Source organism: Pavona decussata, unplaced genomic scaffold, assembly GCF_977016875.1.
Source record: "Pavona decussata unplaced genomic scaffold, jaPavDecu1.1 SCAFFOLD_214, whole genome shotgun sequence".
Taxonomy (NCBI): Eukaryota; Metazoa; Cnidaria; class Anthozoa; order Scleractinia; family Agariciidae; genus Pavona; species Pavona decussata.
The window spans coordinates 2551579-2575426 of record NW_028145619.1 but is presented as its reverse complement, the minus strand read 5'-3'; the positions used below and the strand labels follow the sequence as shown (position 1 = coordinate 2575426).

Here is a 23848-nt window from a genome sequence, read left to right as displayed (position 1 = left end):
ATATGGGTCACCATGGCCCAATATTGATCAATATAGGTGACTACGGACCAATGTTGGCCAATATAGGGTCACCATGAACCAATACTGGTCAATATGGGTGACCATTCCCAATGATGGTCAATATGGTTAACCATGGACCAATGTTGGCCAATATGGATCACCACAAACCAATGCTGGTCAATACGGGTGACCACGGACCAATGGTGCCTTTGCAAATCGAGCAACATTCTCTGTACTTCCATAGTGTAGTAGTTGCTGTCTATGGGATAATTGTTAGCGAGGGTTATACTTTCCCGTGGAAGGACACGGTTAGGAGGCGGTTAGACCCGGGCTTCCTCTCCCTCCTCTCTTTTCTTAATTGTCCTCTGCGGAGTCTTGGACTAATTTAAGTTGTGACAAATGTGTAACGTTAATTAAGTGGCGTGTTCCCGCTTGGTTTTACTTTCAGTCTGTCTGAATTGTTTTTCTCTACATTCCTTCAGTATTTTCTGGAACGCAAAATGTCAATGGAATCATTGACGTACTTCTCCTTGACAGACGACGCAGCATCTCAGTTTCCTTAGAAACTAACCCCTTATCCAATTATTACTTGAGATGCTTTGCTTACTTATGGCGCTAAGCTTACTTGAGGTTCTTTGCTTACCTGTGGTACCTGGCTTACTTGAAATGCTTGACTTACTTGAGAAGCTTTGCTTACGCGTACTACTTCTTTGTCGATGAACGTATAACTGAGCGGAAGTGACAATACTGTGAGGCAGTAAAATGTCCCGGGGTATACTTGTCCCCGGTCCCTGGGATGGAAAATGGCGAAAAGTTCCTTACTACTGCTCAGGGGGATAGGCACTTCTCGTTTGAAACTCTTAAAACGAACTTTAATTTGGTCTTTTTCTTGGTACTTATCTGGTCTCTATCTTAGTACAAATGGCTGCTGCCTACAACAACAAGGGGTAGGCATAGACTTTAAATCTGCACACCACACGAAGGTCACACTTGGTGCGGCCTAGGGGCGTTGTTCACCCGTCTAAGCAAGATGGTGTTGTGTTTGAGAATGCGGCAAAGTCGATATCGGCGAGACAGGATAGCCCGAGTATCAGAATTTTCGGGGCGGCGCTGGGAAGGGAAGGAATGAAGGCCTATGCAGGAACGCCGAATCAAAGAGTAGGAGAGGGATCCACCCGCACCTGGACCTCCGCATTTTCAGAGCACGCCAACAAGACTTGCTACCATCCTCTTTGGAACTAGTCCTGTGCCAGAACTCCCTCTTACTCTGCCCTGCATAGGGTGTGGCGGGAGAAGGGAGGGCGCTTTCCATTTGTCACAACAGGCCGGCAAGACCGGTCAGTTCGTGAACGGCACGTATCCATTCTATAGATAAGTTTAATCCTAGTCCTTCGAATTCCTCTAAAATAGCGCGCACCATTTTCGGAGTCATTAGTTTTTTTTTAAGATTTTGCAGCACCACTCCTTCAACATGACACATTTGATTTACAGACTTGCCGGCAAGTTCTAGCAAATGGAATGCACCCCAGAGTCTCTCTCTCACACTGCCACACCCTATGCAGGGCGAAGTAAGAAGGAAGTTCTGAGACAGGACTAGTTTGGAACGAGATGAAGTTATCGATCAAGACCATCCAAATCAGGCTACACCCTAACAACATCAACAGAGATAACGGAATAGAAAATAAGAATGCCTGAATACCAGGAAACACATCAGGAGATGGGAGCAGACTGTGGACTGCTGAGTAGACAGTAGGGAACTTAAGCAACGACGACGGCGACGACAATGCAGCAAAACAATAAGTTTAAGAGCAAAAACAATCGCTCTGCACGTGCGTTTTCAATTTTGGCACATTTTCATGCCGTTCTCTGCAAAACAACAACGTGAAATGACCAAATTCAAGGTTTTGTGGAGAACGTGAACACATGACAGTGAATTTTTCATTATCTTCCTTACCTTTAACGCCACTCCTACCAATTTGGTTCCTGGGTAGTTCGCCGTTTCTGTAGAAGTTGAACGAGTTAAAATAATGCCAAAGTAGGACAAATGAATTGAAGTTATATTTAATTTTCAAGTGACGTTTCCGTGAGCGTTGCAGTCGTCGATGCTTAAGTTCCCTTGTTTCTTCCTGAAGAAGTGAGCATCGAAATCCGCCAATCACAGCCGACCTCCTTGATATTTACGCAGAAGTGCGATCAGTCGACCTCATTTCCTGATGAAGAATAGCAGGAAGCCAGTGAAACGTCGCGATCTACAACTCGAGTGACTTCATTGTGAGACAAACGATCATTTTATTCATCATTAGTTGCTTTATTAGTGTCGCGGTGGTCCCTGACAGTTGAAATGCAGTTACTATGTAAAATATCTAAGTAATCGAAGCTCAGCAGAAAGAAGGAATGAAGCTAAATTACCTGGAGGTTGTTTTCAGCGAAAGAGTATTTTTTGTTTACATAGTAAACCATCCTCATTTGATCCTCACTGCCAAAACAACCAGTCACTGTGGAATTAAGATATGGGGGGCAAAATTAAGCCCAAGCAGGAGGCAGCAAGACAGTGAGGAAGGTAAAGCGGAACGTGGCCAGTGGTTTGGAGGGAGGGGTTAAAATATTCTACCACCCGAGGCAGAACGCGAAACTTGGCAAAAGAGGCAAAAAGAACCAGATTGATTTACCTGGAGAACCATCCAGTAATGAACTGTTCACGGGGGTGTTTTAAACAGGTAAAAAATACCGCACAGCTGATTTCGTGAGCATTTTAGCAGTGAGAATAATAGAATAATATATCTCAAGGATTGTTTCTTAACAACTGGCTATTGTTCTCCCAACAGTAGACTTCTGTCAAGAAACTATACTTAGGATAATCTTAACTCAGGACTAAAGCCCTGGTCAAACGGCGCATGATAGTTGATGATAGTTTAAACTCGCTCACTTGTTTGACCACTAACTATCATGCGCTATCATCGACTACTGTCAACTATCATTCACTTTGAGCGTGTTCAAGTACTTCATAATAGTTTTCCCGTTTGACCACGCGCATGATTGTTGATAACACTGGATGGTAGTTTTGACTATCATCAACTATCGTGCAAAAGCAGGTCTTAGCAAGGCCTATTGGAATCCAAAAAGAAAATTGGGGGTAACCACGCATTTTTCAGAGATAATTAAGCAATAATATCTCTAAACAAGAAGTTGTTACTAGCTTATACTCGGGCCATATTTGACTGTGTGGAGCGTAAAGCCTACAATCTTTTAACAGTGATAACCTCCAGCATCGCCAATTCCCCCAAATAGATAGCCTGCGAGCAAGCTCTCTTGGGGTGGATCCTCTTTCCCCCTCCCGCCCCCCACCTTCAAGAGAGCTTGCCCGCAGGCTACCAAATAGATAGATACAGAGAGATAGTGAGGCAATAAGTAACCACCAGATAGAATTGCATTTCTTGCAGTCAGAATGAAATACAGGGGAAAACGACATTTGTCATACGAATGCATTTTATAATCCCCGGGCTTTAATCCTTACATTTTCACCTTTCGTTTAGAGACAGAAACCATTTGTACGGTCCTTATATGTATGTGACGCCGGGTCAATGACGGATCGTAATTCTCGGTATGATCTAGACCCGGGGGGGTACTCCCTTATGTGACCTTAACGGGGACGTGCGGCCCGATAAGGTATGGTTTTCAGGGTGTTTTGTCTTAAACGGGGTATCTTTTTCATCACTTCCTGTCTTAAACAGGGTATCCCTACATGACCTAGTGGCTTAAACAGATTGTGATTGCCAATGCATTAAAATACAGTAAGAAACTAGTGTATTCTTATTTCATTCTAGTCTTAAACAGGGTGTGATTTTGGGTTAAATTAAATGTCTTAAAAAGGGCCTGAAAATTTTGAATTCTGTCTTCAAAGGGATAGGGAAATCGGAGAATTTTGTCTTAAACAGGGTCAGGGTTTGAACGCCCGGGCCGCACCTCGCTACCCAAGTATCTGTTGAGTACCCCCCCCCCCCCCGGATCTAGAGTAACGTTACGCATCACGCGTACGTTTATATCCTTGTACGTTTTCCAATGTTTGGCTGTTTATATTTTTAAATGAAATTCAGGGGAAAGCATTTCTTCTTCACCTTTCATCTGAAGACAGAAACCGTTTCTACATTGATTGTTTTCCTATAGTAAACGTGAGGTCATAGACTGATATAGTTGCCAAATTTTAGGTTAAACAAAACTAACCTTGAGGCACTCAGGTTAGCCTAAAAAACACTCCGGTTAGCCTAAAGAGCACTCCAGTTAGCCTAAATAGCACTTAGGTTAGCTTAAATAGCTCCCCGGTGTTAGCTTAACGCTTAGCAGTTTATGTTGGGGTTGTTCATGCCTCGCATGCCTCGCATGTTTTGTTCATGCCTCGCATGTCTGGCTCGCATATTGTAAACACTCCTCACGGCCCGAAAACAAAGAACGCGACCGAGAATTTTGATAACACGACAGAAAACGTAACTCGTACCTCCGAGTACAAAAACGAAAGCGAGAACAATAACTCGTGGCCCGAAGTATTATCTCTCGGCCCATCGCGACCCCAAAAAGAAAAAATAATTTGATAATGCTACCGAAACCTTAACTCGGTCCGCCTTACGGCCCGAGTAAAAACGCCAAAATATAAAGCAATGTATGGGATTTTTTCCTAAATTGAAGCTTAATTATCTCTGAAAAATGCATGGCTACCCCCAATTTTCTTTTGAGATACCAAAAGCATTTGGTAAGTTCTGCTTTATCCGTATAGTTTTAAACCGCGCAAAAATATTCCTGTATTAGCAGGCACCACTCATAGGAAACCCGAGTATCTCGCGATGCGCAGAACGTATGCGCAGTAACAAAAGTAGGAACCGTCCATAAGAGCTTAATGAAGCTGGCACCAGGCTCTCTTGGATAAGGTGGTTTAATTTAACACTGGACAATGTTTCCTTCAAACTGCCTTGCAACAAACTTGTGGGACATTAAGATTTGTAAAATTCCCATTTCCACAATTAAGAAATTTTGAAATTTGTAGGCAAATTGTGATTTTTCTTAACGCATTTCAAAATGTGCAATTTTACAACCGTGACAGACTTACAAATAACAAGCAATGTTGTAAAATTTGGGAACTATTTTAACTAAGAAAGTTTTATTTCAAAGGATCTTAGCTTACAAATGAATAAAAAATGTTTTTAGCAGACACATTATTTGCAATAATTTATAAAAAATTCTTTTAACTATAAATTTACTTTTGTTATAAAAATCTTTTCATAACTAAGTAACAAAAGTAAGGAAACCAAACAACCCATAGACATTATATTAAACCCTTTCTGCTCCAATAGTGATCAGCATCTAATGTCTCCTTACAAGATTATCTCTTGATCAAACAAACAGGTTACGAGAAATGATCACCAAAGATGAAATGTCTTGCATTGACATCCAAACAGATTCTCCCAACTAGTGCCATAAGAAACATATGAAGGGTGTTAAGGAGAATATGCGTTTTGATACTGGATCTTAAAGGGGAAGTATCATGGCGTGTTTGGTATCTTTCGTTAAAAATGATGAAATAAGACCTTTAGTCAGGTGCCAAATAATTCTAGAATGATGAGAGGAAAGAAATCAACTCAATTCTTGAAAGGAACAACTAGTCATCTGTTCTAGCCATTTTGGAAACAAAAATGCGAGAACTTGAAAAACATTAGCCTAACATTTTTCAAGTTTCAATCCGTACCGGCCTACTCTGTCTCTGGCTAGAGGCACTAATCGACAGTTTTATTGCACTGGGGTGATAATTTATAATAAACTTGACAATTATTTGTTTCTTCTGACAGACAAACATTTTGGGGTTTTGAAATGACAGCAAATTTGCGTGATACTTCCCCTTTAAAGGGGATTATTTTGTTCTGTATATAGGCTACCTTAGACAACAACATGGTGAGGGTTAATAGTCTTTTTGTTTCAAGCTAAACATTGTAGTCGTGTTTGAAGAACGCAATCCTAATTTCGTGTTGGTTGCCCTGTTTTTCATGCATGAAACTTTTTGGTGTCGGGACTGCCGTTTAGCTGCCTTCAGAGCTGTTTTTTCAGGGGCTCACTTCTGCTGGAAATTCAGGGGGCATGGTTCTGTTGGAAACTTTTACGTCGCTGTGGCCTCGTTTTCGTGAAGAAAAACACGTCTCTTTAATCCCCGATTACTTTTGGTGTGTTTAAAGCAGTGATGGGAAAATTCAGTTTTCACATGCAAAGAAGTCTACTGAGTCAAAGCAGCTTGATAAGATCAATACATCCCTATTCTTTTGCCCTTGCTTTAATTGCCAGGATGCCAACATGACAATTTAACGTTTTGATTTCTTAATGAGTGTCAATTATACATAACATTGTTATTGCATCACTAAGATTTTCCAATCAATGACTGGCACGTCACAAATTTAAATTGCTTTAACATTAAATTGAACGGTGCTATCACGTAAATTAAGAACTCTGATTTCAATAAGTGTTCTTGTCAGAAAAGTTCATTTGGTAGTTTACTTTACAGCCTTAAATCAAAACTAAATTTTTTGTGTCACACAACACCTCCGGGTCACCAGCAAAGACAATTTTGTGCAGATGTACTGATTACCCTTCCATTGTTATTTTCACATTCAATTCATTGGTACATGTATAGAAGTTGTAACAAATTGTACTAACAAATTGCTGGCAAACAGCCGATGAAAATGCATGTAATAAATTATGTTAATTGGCACAACATTTGTAAGAATTTGCATAAATTGTTAAAAATCTCAAACACTATTTTGCTTTGCTTGCAAACCACCTCCCCGCTGGTAACCCCCCCCCCCCCCCCCAATTTCAATGATGGCAAAATGATGCGTTTGCTGTGTGTGTGAATTCAGCATTGATGATTTATTGGGGGAGGGGGTTTAATTTCTTTTTTCATCCTGTTCAAGGCTGTAGCTTGCAATTGTCACAAAATGCTGCATAAATTTTATATATTTTTCAAAAAATTATTCCTTATGTGGTGATTCTAAATTAGATTCCTAAGACACAATTTATGATTTTTATGGAAATACTGCTTAAAAAATTAAATGGACCAGATAATTTGAATGGGAAAGAATAAGAAAAACTACTGGCTGATTTAGTCTTCTAGTAGAGGAAAGTGCACTTTGTACTGAGTAAGGTCAAGTAAGTTACAGCAGAGTACACCAAAGTGTGACCACTTTTTGTTTACTTGCACACTTGAATCAGATGAATTGTTGATTCAGTTCAGTATTAACGAGGATAGTAAAAGTGCCAATTTTTTTCCCAGAGTAGCAAGTGATGATCAGGAACAATTAAAAGTTCACACCCATACTGTAAAATTACAAGTGAAATCTGACAACTGGATGATTTGTATATGCTTTGGACACCGAGTCTATCACAGGCTCTCTCTATCAAGGATATCAGATTGCCTGTGCCCTGAAAGGTGTCTCCTGATGTGGGGATTGACTGTGAATGCTGAATTTGACTGTAAATACAGAACTTGAATTGATAGCATTAGGGAGAAATTAGATAGCGATCACTCTTAGAGCTGAGATGGTCAAACTAGCCTGCTGTCAGGCTTTCAGAGTGTGGGGAAACATTAACAGAAAGATGGCATGTGAGAAAAAAGTACAAAACTATAAAAGGGAAAAATATGGAAAGAGGACTGGAAAGAGGACATCGTGAGTGTTTGTGCTTTCTCTTGTCAGGGCTGTCATTAGGGAGCCTTAGCAACAGCGTCATTGACGGCAATGACAATGTAAAAAAAGCAATAGACTTGATATCCAAAACAACAACTCTGCAGGGGCATTACACTTTTTGGTACATTTCTTTGCCGTCACTACACGACTAGGATGTGTAATTTCCTGCCAGTGATCGGACATTTTATAGAGGTCACATGCCCTGTGTTGCATTGCTTGTCATGCACAATATTTCCTGAAATCAACCCCACAATCTGAAACAACCAAACCAACTGATGCCATTATCTTGCTGCTTTGTGCTATTCATGGTGATGTGATCACTGGTTCATATTTTTGCATAGCCATCTTTGCCACACTTCTGAGAGAGGGAGGAGCATGCAGACTTAATACAACCAAATGTAAACACTACTCCATCCTGAAGAAGTAAAAAAATAGGAAAAAGATGAAAAAACAAAGTGAACTTGGAAATTTTCCACAGAAATAGACAATGTTAATTACCAGTACAAAATGTGTTAATCATCTTGTTTGCATTCTCATTAATCCAATATTGTGGAGTTATTTTTATGTGTTGCATGGTAATAGTACAAAAGTCAAGAATTAGGGATGTCTCCCATTAATAAAGTAAAGTTAAGTAAAGCAAATTTATTTATACATGGTTTTATTTTAAGTTAGAAGCTTGTGGGGCCATGTAATCAAACAAATATTTTAAACAAAAAGAAACAAAACCTCCTGAAAATCCCAACTACTAGGGAGACTTACATACGGACTTGTTTTGACAATGATGAAGAATGTCGTTTCTTTGCGCTGACTCGATTTTTTGACCCAGTTTTTCTCAAAAATAAAATCACAGAACAACATTCTTCATGTCAAAACAAGTCTGTATGTAAAGAATTAGCAAGATCCTGCAAATAAAATTTCACCAAAAAAGCGATATATGCCCCTTTCACAGGAATCCCTTTAATTAATGTGTACCAATATGTAGCCTGCGTGGCAGGCTCGTGAAAAATATATAGTGTGCGAAAAAAAAGCATGGAGCGCGAGGAAGGGAGACATGCGTGGGTGAAAGTAGCCTTGTGTGTCTCTCTCCTGCGCAAGTGGCTAGCATGCCCCATAGCTTACATGCTCCTGCTAAAGCAGGCTACAGCTGTAGCTAATATAGATGATGACCCACATACCTTAACAAGAAATGGAAAGTCTGCCCAGAAAGAATGATTAGGAAACAGTTCAGGCATGCTCTCTATCCCTCTTCCGTAACGATTTACTAGTATTCCAATAACAACATACATGAGAACTAGAGGAAAAAATCTGAAAAATAAATAAATCTGTGTCAAGTCTCAGCTTCTTCAGGTTTTGTTCTCATAGAAATTAAACCTAACAGAATCTTGAGACTAACATTTGTGGATTAAGACCTATGTATAGCCTCAACATTTAATAAAAAAAGACATTCAAATGAGTGAATGCATTGCAAACAAATCTCAGTGACTTTTCGGCTGAATATTTACTTACAATATAAATACTATTCACAAATATTGCTGTAAAGTTGTTAGTTTTTGGCAAACAATGCAGATTAACACTGCATCTGAGCACAAAAATTAGTTTTATTTATGTACAATTGTAAAATCAGATGTCTTTTCCCACCCTCATTCATCCATGTTGGAGGGGTGTCAAGAATGGTCTGTCTCAAAAAAATATTAAGCGAGTCTCAAATTCTTGCAATTAAAAGTTAGTAGCCTGTGTACAGCCACCCCCTCTCCCAATTTTTGCTGAGGGGAGGGGCAGCTGCATATAGGCTTAAAGTTAGCGTCACAAAATTTTGTGCTCGCACTAATTTGGACTATCTCAAAGTCTCACATTTTGTATCTCAAAGTCCTGCAAATTGGGGTGCCAGAAAAAAAAAAGGTTTTAGTCTATTTCTGTGAGCAGCGACAAGCAATGAACAAATCCATAAAGACTGGCAACCTTTGTTTTGGTACTTAATCGATGTGAAAAGTGTCCAGCACTAAGAAGCCCTCAGGGTCTCAGGCTCCCATTTTTTGGGGAGTTAAGTCTTGGGCTTGAAAATTATGGAAACAATAAGTCTTGGTCTCGGATTTTAAAACATAGGGCTTCGCAGTCTCGCAAAGTCTCTGATTTACCATTCTATATCCCTAGAATAGGACCCCATTTAATTTCTTGGTGGGTGGAACAAGCTGGTGTAGGTGTGTCTGCTCTCACAGCTTATGCATACAACTGAGAATGACCATAAACATTCCTGCAATATTAACCCTTTGAGCCCCAGTACCAAAGCAACATGTGTATTCTCTTCACTGCTCGATGTATTTCTTATGGTACAGTTTGTGAGAAATTGTTTCACCATCAATACAGTTAACCTTTCGTGGTCATTTCACTTATTCTTATCACCTTTACGACAAAATGGTAAGCTTTGCATGAGTTCCAAAAAACATCCATACTCCCCCCACAGAAGGTTTTTTGTTTTGCACCCTCTGTCCCCCCAAGAAATTCCAGTTTAGCTTCATACTTTGCTTCTAAAACTTTGACTTTTAAGACCCCCCTCCCCCTAGGATTTCTAATGACCTTCCATTGGGTGGGTATGGATTTTTTCAGGAACTGCACATTAGATGCTGGTCACCGTTGGGACTTGCAGCATTAAACTGTGCCACAGAACTCTTGCTGCCTGTAAATCACTACACTAGTTTCCTTAGTATTCCGTCGTTATCCCGTTTGTCTGTTGTTGCCATGTACAGAAGACTGTTTATGGCTGTGTTTGCGACTTTGTAAACAAGTGCTTGGAGTGAGAGCCGTTGTTATTAAAGGAAATATCAAGCTGAGTGCGGGAAATAGGAGTCTCTGCCTCAACTTTAAAAAATATCAAGTCAGTGAAAGAAAAACAAAGAAAAACAATGCTTTGGAAAGAAAAAAGAGAGCAATGTTCTTAGATTAAATATTTGAAGGCCAACATTCAGGCATTTTGAGCAAAATGGAAAATTGACTTAAAATTTGACATTAGACAGTGAATATGCTCACAACTCTCCAATTATTAATTATTTTGTGAAATGTTATTTACATGATAAGTAGAATACTGCCAACACTAAGGCCACCACTTGATCCTCCTTTTGGACAGGCAAACTTTGACGTAAACGTCGCACTCTGAAATGAAAATGCACCTAGAGTTTAAGGGGTACATCAGCACATATTTGTGTTTCAAAGTTAATGTAATTATTATTGTAAACTTGCATTACACCAAATAATGGCAAATTTCCATTACACACAGATTTCTTCGTGAATTCCAAATGACAGTGGAGCAAAAAATTACATGGCCCATAAACTGGAAGTGCAGTATTTTATGGCAAGTGACTTAATTGCACCACTAAAATGGCAGTGACAGTATACTAAAACCAGACAGTGACATCGGAAAGTTATGCATTTAAAAAAATGCATACTAAGTTAAAATAAATGAAGGTCTGGGGGAATAACCGACCTATAGTGCTTTTTTGATCACTTTTTGTTGTTTCAATGAAATTTTGTGTGGCTATTAATTTAGTCAGAGAACATGGCTCTGTTTTTGCCATTTTCCTTTTTGCTGGTTGACACTTAATAAGGTTAGAGAAAAACAAGGCCAAAATATAGCTCAAACTAGTGAAAGAAAAGCAAAGAAAAGAGAGGAAAACAACTGATGCTTTGGCACAAAAACATTGGAAGCCACATCCAAAAATGCAGTCACTTTTGCGGAGCACCTGAAAACTCGCAAAAGCTACAGTAAGTGTGCATGAAATAACAGTAATAACTAAAAAGTGGACTGAAAAACTGTTCAAAGTAACTGGGTGTATAGTATTTTTTATTAAAAAAAACTAAAATTTGTAGGTGGACTTTAATTTCAAAGAAAAGCATTAATTGCCCTATATTTCTTTCTAGTTAATTTATGCTTCTTTTTCCAACAACAACAACAAAAGAAAAAAAAAAAAAGAAAACAACAACAAAATATATGCAAAAATTTTGGTGGCATCTTTTTGACTTGTTCCCACTGACTGATTTGCTAATCACAGTAGATCATGGCTCTCTGTCTTATAACCTTTTAACCCTTAATATCAAAAAACAAATTCTCCTATCTTGTTCCCATATCTTCTCATAAAACTCCTGGGAGAAGTTATTAGATATCAAGAAAATTCACCTTGGGTGATCATAACCCAATTCTCATGACCTCAGGAGTTAAATAAACATTGATATTACTTTATTATAGGAAATTAACGATGCACGTTGACAGCGCGAAGAAAATTTACATTACACTAAATTAACGCGAATTTTTCAAAAGTTAGGTTTACACGCATTAAATTAATGGAATTTTTCGATAAGCATCTTGCCTTATTTACTGTGATTTTTATAATTCTGCAAACTCGCACTTTACAATTCACAGTAATTTATGGCGTACGAATCTTCTACTTTAAAATTCGTCACAGGTTTAAGAGGTTACCATGTGTATTGTTCAACCTGGAGGCCTTTCATGAAGCAAGAAATCACGTTTACGAAAGAAAAAGATAACCAACACGACCGGTTTGCAGTTGTTGGAAAAACAATTCTGCCAGGAATGTTATTTCCCGCCACTGTTGGGCATATTCCCATAGAACTGAGCCGATATGTCTGGTTTTCATTGAAGAGACGAGCTAACATAATGGGGCAGGTGAAATCTATAAAATACAAACGGTCTCCACTGGTTCAAGGCGGCTTAGAAATACCAGTAGAAGTAACCATACATTGGGAGGACGAACTGGCATTTGAAATTTTAAAGAGGAAACCGAAGAAGTGAGCTATCCTCTCGGGAAGACAGAGGAGTATCAAGATCAATCAAAAGACACTTTGAACTTGATTTTAAACGAAGACGTCCTGTCAGATAGTGACTCTGAAGAGCCAATAGAGGAGTCATGAACTAATAAGGTTTTGTAATGAAATAAAGGTGCTTTAAAATAACAATGTTGTAAAATAGCCTGCATTAAATTTACATCAACATTTATTAAGATACATTAAATTAACGCATATTTTGTAAAATCGCATTAATATTAAAGTGCATTGTTAATTTTCTTATAATAAGGTAATCATTAGGAGAGATTTGGAGCTGATCATATATACATATTAAATACTTACATATAATGAACTTCCCGTAGATTTTGTTTCTTTAAACCCTGGTATGGTTCCATTGCCTGGCTTAGAAGGGTCACACTTCAAAGTTATTTCTGACCTCCTGAGTGCATGAACAAATTATGTATATATGCGTTATTGACCAAGCGTGAGGTCAAGATGGCTGGATATTGGCCAAGTTCCTTTTTTTGCGTTTTTATTTTCCATAAAAACGCAAAAAAAAAGAACGAGGCCAATATCCAGCCATCTTGACCTCACGCTTGGTCAATAAAGGATTTATTATATGGCTTTACCTTCAAGTTGCTTTACCTTTAAGTTAAAACTACAACAACAAAACAAAACAGGACATGAAACTGCTCTACTCGGAAAGAAATTCTTCATAGCCGGTGCAAGATTTATTTTCAGTGCATTTTTGGATTAGCATGTAATCGTGGAAAACAAGGAATCCTAAATTATCTTAGGGCTCTAACTTTATAATGGCTTAAAGGGAGTATACAATTATTGAGAACAAAAAAATTTAGATTTTCGCAAGAGCGGGAAGATTTGAATAGAATCCGGAAAACTCGCCATTTTCAGCCGATCGCGCGGTGGCGTAAATAATAAACATTTTCAGGATTTTTACACAGTTTTCGGCTTCCAATCATTAATTCTTGAATGAAACAATAGATTTTGAGGTTATATGCAAACATAAGCCGAAAACAAAAAAAAAAAAGGGTGAATCAGAAAACTGGGCGAAAATTTGACAAGATTTTGTTGTTTACAACAAGCAAGACGTGGCTAAATTAAAAACGTGAGCTTCTTCGGCGAACCTTGAAAAAAATACTTTTCTGAACTGCTCTAAACACTTAACGCAACTTCCACCACGCTATGATTTAAATACAGTCATTTCAACCCTAGAGAACTTATCAATTTGGCACTCGGCTTGAGACAATAAGTTTTACAAAATCAATTCTATCTAAAATTACTACACGCAGAGCAACTCACTGATTCAACTCACATTCATTGTGGCTGAAACAAAATTTTCACTACACCAGGACGATTCCATTCTCTTTCCTTTCCTTTTTTTAGTGAGCGTTTTCCCCCAAAACAACGAGAAAATCGAAGAAAAGATCGCATTGTTGTTGGGATTAAACTTTCGATGCCAAGCGGACGGGCAACGGGTAATCCCGAGTGGGCAAGAGAGCTCCATCTTGCCCGCTCGGGTAGCCAATCACAGCGCAGGATTTGACTCATCTTGCCCGCTCACAGAGCCAGCCATATAATAAATCCAGTTACAATTAATTAACATGAACTGAACCAGAACAGAAGATTATTTTAAAGATAAAATTCAATGCTGTCTCTGCCACAACTATGTGCAACATAGAAATAACAATTTTGTACATATTTGCACGTACGCTTTTTTTAGCATACATGTAAATAATTGTACATAATTATTTGTTTTTAATTTTTTTTATGTCCACTTTTTATTATATTAACAACCTTTGCTTTTTTTATCCTTCCATCCTTCCATCTAAATATATGCCAGATGCCTTACTGGTTTGGCGTGATAACAGGTTTGGGTCACACGCTATTTGATAGTGCGAGAGTCAGGAGGGTTACAGTATATTTATTTTGTGAAGTAAATATAGCTTAATATGCTGCAATTAAATCATTACTTTACAGTACCTGGTAACATGGTCATCTTTATCCTCAAAGCCACCATATGCAATAACAATATTTCCTTCACTGTTCACAGAAAATGTGGTGTCTTTAGTTCCAGCATTTTTATCTGGGTTTATCACTTGACAAACCTGAACAAGATATATTGAAAAGACTGTCTCTTACTGTTAACTAGTCATAACTTTCAACTGAAGGGTTCTGCGTAAGGCTAACGTGAGTGACTCCAGATAAGCCCTAATTGGGCACAGACTTATTATTTAGACAGATTATTTACACAGTCTCTTTTGTCAAATTTGGCCAAAAACAGGTCTTATTATCTGGAGCAATTTCCATTTTAACTAGGCCAAACAGTCATTTACATATAAGTCAAAACCCTTTAACAACTGACAAACCAAAATTTGCATCAATAGACAGGAACTTGAAGATAAGTCCATTTTAGATAAATGATGTTCTGCTACTCCTGTAGAGAAAAATTATTTGTAATTGGAAGTTTGAAAACTAAATAGCTTTCTGGAACATGACCAGTTGAAACCGCCCAAATCTAACAGCAATCTCTGGTGTGAATTGCTGGCTGAAATTAATAAGCTGGATCATTGTATAATGCAATTCCAGGGATTTGATTGGCTTAACAGTCATGGTATATGAGCCATTTAATACCATGCCTGAGAAATGGCGACCATTAAATTGTCTTCTGGTTGTCCTTGGAAAGCGAAATCAGTAAAGATCTAGAATATTTCTTGATTGATTTAATAACACAATAATTGTTTTATTAAATCAATGGAGAAACAATCACAAGTGGAACAATTGTTGTTCCACTTGCAATTGTTGTATATGAGATGGTATTATAGTTGGCTATTTATCATCTCCCATTCAATGCACGCTCATGGAATAATTATTGTTAGATGTTACTTTATTGCAACTTGCTATAGTTAGTGATGATTTATGTTTGAGAGTGAAGTGGAATGAACAGACTCGGGGAGGGAGGGAGGGGGGCTAAGCTGCTAAGCTGCCTTTGTAAGAACTCTGTCAATCATTTAAGGACATAAAGTGAGCATATACAAAATAACTTTACATTGTTTAATTCTAAAAACTACTGGTTATTAGTAGTTTTTGGAATTAAACATGTAAATTGCATCTTTAACTTATTTATAAGAGATTGTAAGGCCCATCCCCATAGATGAACCCAATAATTGTAATCATTTTAAATTATTTTAATATTTATTGTTAGTAGTAACATCACAATTCTCTTATAATTAGCATGATGGTTTTACTAATAAATGCTTCTTAATAAAAAAGTTCAGAATACAGGAAAAAAAAAATTAAATCAAAGCCCAATACACATTTGTGGTGGATACGTCTCAAAGACTAGAAGAAGTCCGATTACAACTCAAAAACATGTTTAATGGATTCTCAACATCTTGACCACATGCTATATGATCTTCTCACATACCATAATATTTAGTGAGTCACATGACAATAAACGGGGAAATAATTGACTTCCGGTTAAATACACTACAACATTGAAAAATGTCTGTCTTTGAGTAATATTATGCATTCATGTATTTTTTATGTCACAGGTACCTTGAACCATGTAGAAGGGCCGTTTTAACTATTCAATCAATCCTTTTTAAGTATTTAGTACACCCACCAAAGTATCACTACATCCAGTAGGAGTATCAAATGGTGTACAAGGATTCCAGTCAAATGTTCGCCCTGACCCGGCCGCTCCAGGTATATCAGTAAATCTGAAAATTAAATTTAAAAAATTGTTATTTTGTTTTTGGTGATTAAAGGGTTTTGTATTAATAATTATAAGTAACAGCACTTTTGGCACACAATGTGTATAAAATGACTGTAAATAATATAAATATGGGTTTGGTTGCTCACGCTACTATATAAAGTAATGCCTGTAAATAAGGGCAAAAATATACAAAGTTTGTTTACAAACACTCAAAAATTATTGCAAAAACATTGACACCAAAAAAACATAAACCATGAATGATGAGACCCAATGGATTTGTGGGTAGTGTTTAAAAATTGGCCCTTCAGGGTTCGTACTCTTTTGAGCTTTTGAAATTCCATGACTTTTCATGACCTTTTCCATGACTTCTCCAAGTTTTCCATGACCTAAATTTGACCATTTCATTGGAAATCATCTTTCATTTAGGGTGTGTTTTTACTATTTTCTTCACAAAAAAAACCCAATTTATTTTATACTTTGTAATAAACATCATTTTCCATGACTTTCCATGACCCACACCTAAATTCCATGACTTTCCAGGCCTGGAAAGTGAAATTCTAAAATTCCATGACTTTCCAGGTTTTCCATGACCCATACGAACCCTGCCCTTGTTGGCCAACTTGACACTTTTTTTTAAGGAAAGCTTGGACAGTTTCCATCATTCACAACGTGCAACTAATTTTGGTTATCAACCGTTGTACGAGAATAGAATATTATACAAATAAATTTACTACACTTATCACCCATAAAGCCATTGGGTCTCATCGTTCACGGTTTATGCTTTTTAGGTGTCAATGTTTTTGCAATTGTGTGTATAGATCAAACTTGACTATGAAAAGAATCTCTTAACCGCCTTGGTCAAATAATCCTTAAAAGCAACTTTGTTGATAACACCAATCATTTGTTTCCGCTCCCCAAATGATGGAGCACCGTAGTTCCTTTACAAACTAAAATTCTTATCTACGAATAGAATGCAACTTGCAAACTCAAAAAAGCATAAAATCTCTGAAGGGTAATCACACAGAACATGCAATGAAAGACAGTAACATGTCAGCTAAATGAATCAAAATGTCTATCAAATTTATGGGGGCACAACACCAGGCCCCAGTTGTTCAAAGAGCAGATAATTTTATCCACTGGATAGGCTGCTATGCGGCAAATAAATGCGTGCAAGAATTTCCCCATAGCCCTATAATTTGTATACAGAGTGGAAGCATATGTCTAATTTAAGTATGGGATTGTGTAGAAAACTTGCTAGAAGATCAGTTGTTTGGTATACATTTTCACCGCTGGGTAGTGACTTATCCACTGGATAAAGTTATCTGCCCTTTGAACAACTGGGGAGAGGAGTGGAAATGCAGCGTAAAATCATGCTTACCGGAAGTAAAGGCTGCAGGAAACATTTGTTTTATCTCGGAATTTTGTGCAGTGATCTATCTTGAATTTTTGCATGCATGCAAAAGTTATTTTACAATAACTGTCCAAATTCCCGCGCGCTGATTGGCTCGTAGCTATTGTCTATAAGAGTACAGACAATAAAAATGACGTCAGATGTAACGCGCGCGCTTTCTCAACGAAAAAAATTGCCAATTCTGCTCGTACTTTTCCATGTTATTGTAAAAAACAAATCGACGGCAGTTTTCTATGGTGTATACTCTTATAGACCATAAAATGACGCCATAAAATGTCCAAAACTTGGCAGTGAAACCACTCGCCTGCGGCTCGTGGTTCCACTTGAGTTTTGAACATTTTTTGACGTCATTTTATGGTCTATAAGAGTATAGACCATAGAAAACTGCCGTCGATTTGTTAAGTAGTCCACTCCAAATAGAAATCTGTTAGTCAGGATAGCAGGCGTATGAAAAATATAGGGCGTGTGAGCCACGCGTGCGAGAGAGACACACATGAGGATGTCTCCTTCCCTTGCGCTCCACGCTTTTTTTTTGTGCTCTATATATAATTTTCATGCCCGCGACACACAGGCTAGAACTGTCTGGGAGAAAGCTATCCAGTATATCTGAAAAATGCATGGTTATCCCTAATTTTCTTTTTGGATTCCAGTAGCCCTTGCTAAGATTTGTATTTCCTAAATAGTCATAAACCCTGCAAAAATACTTCTGTAAATTAGTACTCCTGCACCGTCCTTAAATCGCGTTTGGTTTCTTCGACCATTCCCTGATGAAAAGCATCAGGAAGGAAGGAAGGAAGGAAGGAAGGAAGGAAGGCAGAGGGGGGTGGGGGAGGGGAGATACATTGTCCTTACTTGGGTCTCTATAGAAATATATGTAACACTGTGTGTGGGTACAGGAGGGGGGTTCTTGAAAAGCTTTTAATTTGGATTAGGTCAGCAATTTGGGACTGTCAGTGCACTGCAGTGTTTCCACACACAAGAAAAATTACTTCACAATACCTCTTTCTATCTCTCTAGATGTTAATTCTAAATTGCATGATTCACACTATTTGGGCTTAAAGGGTTAAGGTGGCTTACTATCTACTTTTGTACAATGCAAGCTGAAAATGCATGCTCCCCAAGACAAAAGCATCACACATATGCAAAGTCACGCAAGCCAGCTGAGGAAATCCTGCAAGCATGTGAGCACAAAAACAAAATGGTGGCCATTGGAAAAAATTTCCCCGTATTCTGGGTAGGTTCCAAAAGTGTGCTTAAAGGAGGTAGATTGTGCTTGGGCTTGAAAATTGAAAAAAATATGCACTTTTTATGATTGCTGGTCCTTAACAGCCTTGAAGCCTCTGCAGAGTTGTGATTTTGTGCCAAATGCCTGAACATGAAGGCAGCATGCATTCACCAGTTGGAGTGCGCAAATTGCTTTTTGGAAGCCGGGTTTTCCCTGATACAAGAATGTGCAATGGTTTTCTCATTGGAGTTCACAACAACTATTTTTTTCTCCCTTAATTTCTCCAAACCTAGCCTGCATACATGTACATATTGGCACTGAACACTCGTCTTCGAGAACTATATTTTACCTTTCTCTTTTTATAAGTACAAGTGCCACGCAGCTCACGGAAATTTTCCCGTTAAACTTTTATGCATACATGTACAACCTACGTTCCAATTTGACCTGCTGACAGAAAACACTAAATGGGACATATGGACATTTTTTAAGAAAATCTGTAAGGAATTTTTTTAGGAATTTTCAAATAAGGCAAAATCTCTATTGCATTTATTGTAATAGTATAAAAAAAATCTCCAAGAAACCTCCTGTTGGCATTTTTCTCAAGTTTGATTCAAGGCCTTCGTTCACCCCAGAAAACTGTAGTAAGCCACCTTAAAGGATTAAGGTGGCTCTATAGGTTATCAGTGATAATATGGTGTGTGCTATGTTACACATCTAAAGCAGTCAGTTTTCTTGTTATCTTTCTACCAATACACTGAAATCAACCAAAATGTAACAATCAAGAACAAAACTGTGTTCTTGAACTCTTGTTAGTAAAATCAAGTCTTTGAATTTTGAGTTAAAATGACTCAAACACAGGCATTCGTTACTGTGTTTTAAGCTTTGATTTTAATTTTTTTCAGTTTCCTTCAGTGAAATCTTCTGAAATCTTCATAGTGGATAGTCAATTTACCTCGCCAGAAAAATCTATTTTAAATTGCAAAAAATGTAGAGGTTACAGAGGCAGATTGTTTGCCTTTTGCAAATTTGTGGGTTTTACCACTATGTGAAACGTTGTCTAGATAGTAATTTTTTGTCAAAACTAAGCCCTTATTTGAGCAAATTATTGGAAACCTCTGTACTAGTTTTTTAGGAAATCCAGATGAAGTTTATATTTGCATGGACAATAAGTACATCTTAGAATAGGAATTAGTCAAGATTATTACTTCGGCATGCGTGAACTTTGGAGCAAGTACTTGTTTGCTAAAAGTTTGATGTGAACTACTTGGATGTTATAACCTCGCCGATCTTTGGAGGAGACAAACAGCAATGTTTTGTTCTATAAAACTATTACCGAAAAAGTTTTTTTGAGAACAATATTTACACTAATAATACCACGATACTTAACTTATTCATTGCAGTTGCCATTTAAGGTGTCTTTTTAGGGTTTTAAGCTCGCGCGAGCACTGATGATGTGAGTTTTAGTAATAGGCCTTATCATGGTTTTCGACGCCATTTTGACGAGTAGGCAAACAGGCTTGAAATAACAGTGTTTGTATGGAAATCTGATGTCAAATAATTTTCATAAAACATCGCTTCTGAAAAATTCATGAATTGGAAACTTTTGATACAAGGAAAAGGATAATTTTTAAGAAAAAAATTGGAGGGATGTAGCTGTGCCAGAAAGCGTCCAGTTGTGTTTTGAACTTTCCATACATTTGTCTCTATAGCGAACAAGCCGTGGACTGCTACTAAAGATAGTTAGTGGGAAAAAATACAAATAAATGTATGGAAAGTTTAAAACACAACTGGACGCTTTCTGGCTCAGCTACATCCCTGTAATTTTTTTCCTAAAATTCTTTTCCTAGTGCCAAAAGTTTCCAATTCATGAATTTCTCAGAAGCGATATTTTATGAAAATTATTTGACATCGGATTTCCATGCAAACACTGTTATTGCAAGCCTGTTTGCCTACTTGTCAAAATGGCGTCGAAGACTGTGATAAGGCCTATTAATTTGCACGTGCAGGCTGTCCCAAGATTACTGCAAAACAGCGAACAAGTGAACACTACATTTCAAATTACAGCCCTGAAGTAATTGGCAATATAAACCACAAAAAAAAAAAATTTGATGGACACGACACCCCCCCCCCCCCCTTCTAAAAAATGGGATGGGGGGGAGGGGGGGTGGAGGTGGAGGCTGTGGAAACTGTTGGCTTGTTAAATTTAGTCCGTTGGCCTAGATAAAAGCATTTCTCACATGTTCTTAAAATCAGACAATGCAATCTGGGGTTCTTCCTTAAAATTAATGCTTTTATGTTACTCTACGGTATTTCCGGCATTGCACACTGTTCCATGGCAGGGCTTGAACAATCGATGAAACCGATGATCGGAAAATCAATCGATCAATCGATGACAATCAATGCCTTGTTAGTTAATTGGCATCGATTGGCATCGGCCAATCGATGACCAATCGATAATCACACAAAAGTGGTCGCAACTCATTGATTGTCATCGATTAGTGTTAAAAAAATTTCGGTATTCCACACGTTCCAGCATGTACGTATACGCGCAGTACGCACAAATGTTTCAGATTTGAATTCGTTCACCGGATTGTTTGTATACAGATGCGAGTGGAGACGAGTGAGCTCTGAATAGTGGGTGATCAAAATTGTAATAAAATAAACCAGAATAAACGTGAATAGGCTTCGGTAATCATTTTATTACTTCTTTGTCACAACAAAGGTGCATAAAGTAAACAGGGTAAAAAATGAATAAAGTTTACTGGATGCAGGCTTAAATGGGTAAGCCGTATATTAAAAGCTGGAAAAAACGAGACCATATCGAGAAATTTAGAGCTGCGCGGGAAAAAGCCAACAACTTAACATGTACAGCCTCTGTCCGAAACACAGTTACCACCGGTCACAAGAGAACTATAGGCCACAGTTTGGACTCAGATTCTTTCTGTAAATCTTGACTGAAAATAAAACGCATCAAAAATGAGAACCAATCGATGGCAATCGATTTCAATTTACTGATCGATTGGCGTTGATAATCGATAAAAATTGATAATCGATGAAATCGATAATCACAAAAAACCTGTGCATCGATTGTTCATCGATTATCAATATCAATCGATTAATTGGCATCGATTGTCATCGATTGATTGATTGATTTTCCGATCATCGGTTTCATCGATTGTTCAAGCCCTGTCCATGGCCAGCTGCAAACGTCAGTATAGGCTTAATGCAAAATCGCGCCTGTATACCTCAAAATTACATGTAAGTCGCAACCTCCTTTAAATCAAAAACACCTCAAATATGCAAACCCGTGATTTCCAACTGCAAAAATAATCTTAAGGATCCAGAATGTAGCCCATGTTTTGCAAATCGATGCAAAAGCAGGGTCGAGAAATCAAAGTGAAAGTTTTCTTACCTCGGACGACGTCCTTTAGGATTATCTACGGGACGTAAATCGACGATCGATCCATTCTTAAACGTGCACGAACATACATCTTTTTTCTCGCAAGTTTCTTCTGATGTGGAAAAAACTATCAAGGTTACAAAAATTATAAACTTCAGAAAATCTAACGCCATTGTGCACAAACTCGTAGTCGTACCAGGAAACATCAGGAGAGTACTTCATATACGTAACGTGTTGTGTACAAATGGTGGTGATTGACAGCCTGTCCTGTCAAGAGCCAATCTGGGGGTGATCATCATAGTGCATGCATTTTATTGGTCATCTTTCCACCTGCAGGCAATCCGGAGCTTTTTTTTAATAGCCTCCATCAATATTAAGCATCAGTTGCTGCACCCGTGAAATTGAAAGAGTCTTGGTATTGACGGTGGGGAGAGGGGGGGGGGGGGGGGAATCTCACATGAAATGGGCGGGGATGCTCGTCGTCTCGCTTGGGGGTGGGCAAAACGCCATTATATTTAAACGCGAAGGTCTTTTTTAGGGTTTTACGCGAAAAGTTACTGTATTTTTTATTTGTCTGTGTTTTAAAATGGTCTCTTTTAGGGGTGACCTTTCGTGTGTTTTCGTTGATCTTCGACATTCTCAAGGGAGGAAAGTCGGTGTAAATTTAGTCTTCTACGCAGCCGTTTTTAGGCTCGTCACGTGTGTTCGTTTGTTTCGTGGGGAGGAGCGCCCGGGAGGAGCGTTGCGTGACGAGCCTAAAAACGGCTGCGTAGGAGACTAGTGTAAATTCGGATCGTGTCTAAAAGTACACACGAGTGTCCACGAGTGACCACGAATGACCACGGATGAGAATAACATGAAAATATTATACTGACGTCATTTTTATCAAACAGCCACTATTTAACCGGAAATGGACCGTTTTCGGACACCTAATTAGGTAAATTTGATACCAAAGTCATTTCCGAGAACCAGGGGAGAGAGCAGTGGTAAGAAGGGGGAGGGGGTGGGGAGTGTCTAAATTTACCGCATTTCGTTACCTTTTATCCCGACCCCCCCTCCCCTTTTGTTGACTTTGCCTCTTCTATGTGTCTTCGCGCTTTTTCGACTTCCCCAACCCCCTTTTCCTCCCGGTTTGCTAATGCGAAAAAAAAAAATTCTGAAAAAAAGAATAAAGGAATTAAATTTCCCACCCTTTACAAGGAACCCAGGTTATAGGTTGAGTTCGGGCTAACTCGGGGTAGGGATGGGGTCATGTTCCTTCTTGATTGTAACCCGGAAGCGACTTCTTTGTTGTTAGCCGTCGGGGGTGGGGGGGGGGGGGGGAAGGACTTCTGGGTTCTATGATTCGTATGGTTTTAGTATACACTCCCTTATTCGTGACGTCATCTTGAACCACTGGCTAACCAATTTGTACTTTGATAGCCGACACGTGCAGAGGTGAATCCATGAAGACCTGTGTTGACTACGGCCAGAACACCAATTCAATTTGGCTCGTCTTTCCGTACTGCCAACCCTAATCAAGCCAGCAGTCTGCGATGGTCTTTGGGCCCATTTAAAAGATATC

General features: G+C 38.4%; 1 protein-coding gene across 7 annotated transcripts in view; it reads right to left on the bottom strand.

Moving 5' to 3' along the window:
• Window positions 1-5558: 5558 nt before the first annotated feature.
• Window positions 5559-23848, bottom strand: part of LOC146460233 (cation-dependent mannose-6-phosphate receptor-like) — a 42281-nt gene continuing 23991 nt past the window's right edge. The window contains exons 1-7 of one of the 7 annotated variants that reach the window (XM_085088230.1): window positions 22297-23458; window positions 16156-16252; window positions 14514-14638; window positions 12855-12948; window positions 10783-10865; window positions 8894-9023; window positions 5559-8133 (exon numbers count right to left, since the gene is read on the bottom strand). In XM_085088230.1, coding sequence (XP_084944356.1) covers window positions 8044-8133; window positions 8894-9023; window positions 10783-10865; window positions 12855-12948; window positions 14514-14638; window positions 16156-16252; window positions 22297-22490 — 813 coding nt within the window. In that variant the 5' untranslated portion in view covers window positions 22491-23458 and the 3' untranslated portion in view covers window positions 5559-8043. Of the gene's footprint in view, window positions 8134-8893; window positions 9024-10782; window positions 10866-12854; window positions 12952-14513; window positions 14639-16155; window positions 16253-22296; window positions 23459-23848 lie in introns of those variants that run through there. The other 6 variants (XM_085088234.1, XM_085088237.1, XM_085088231.1 and 3 more) reach the window with 6 other exon arrangements.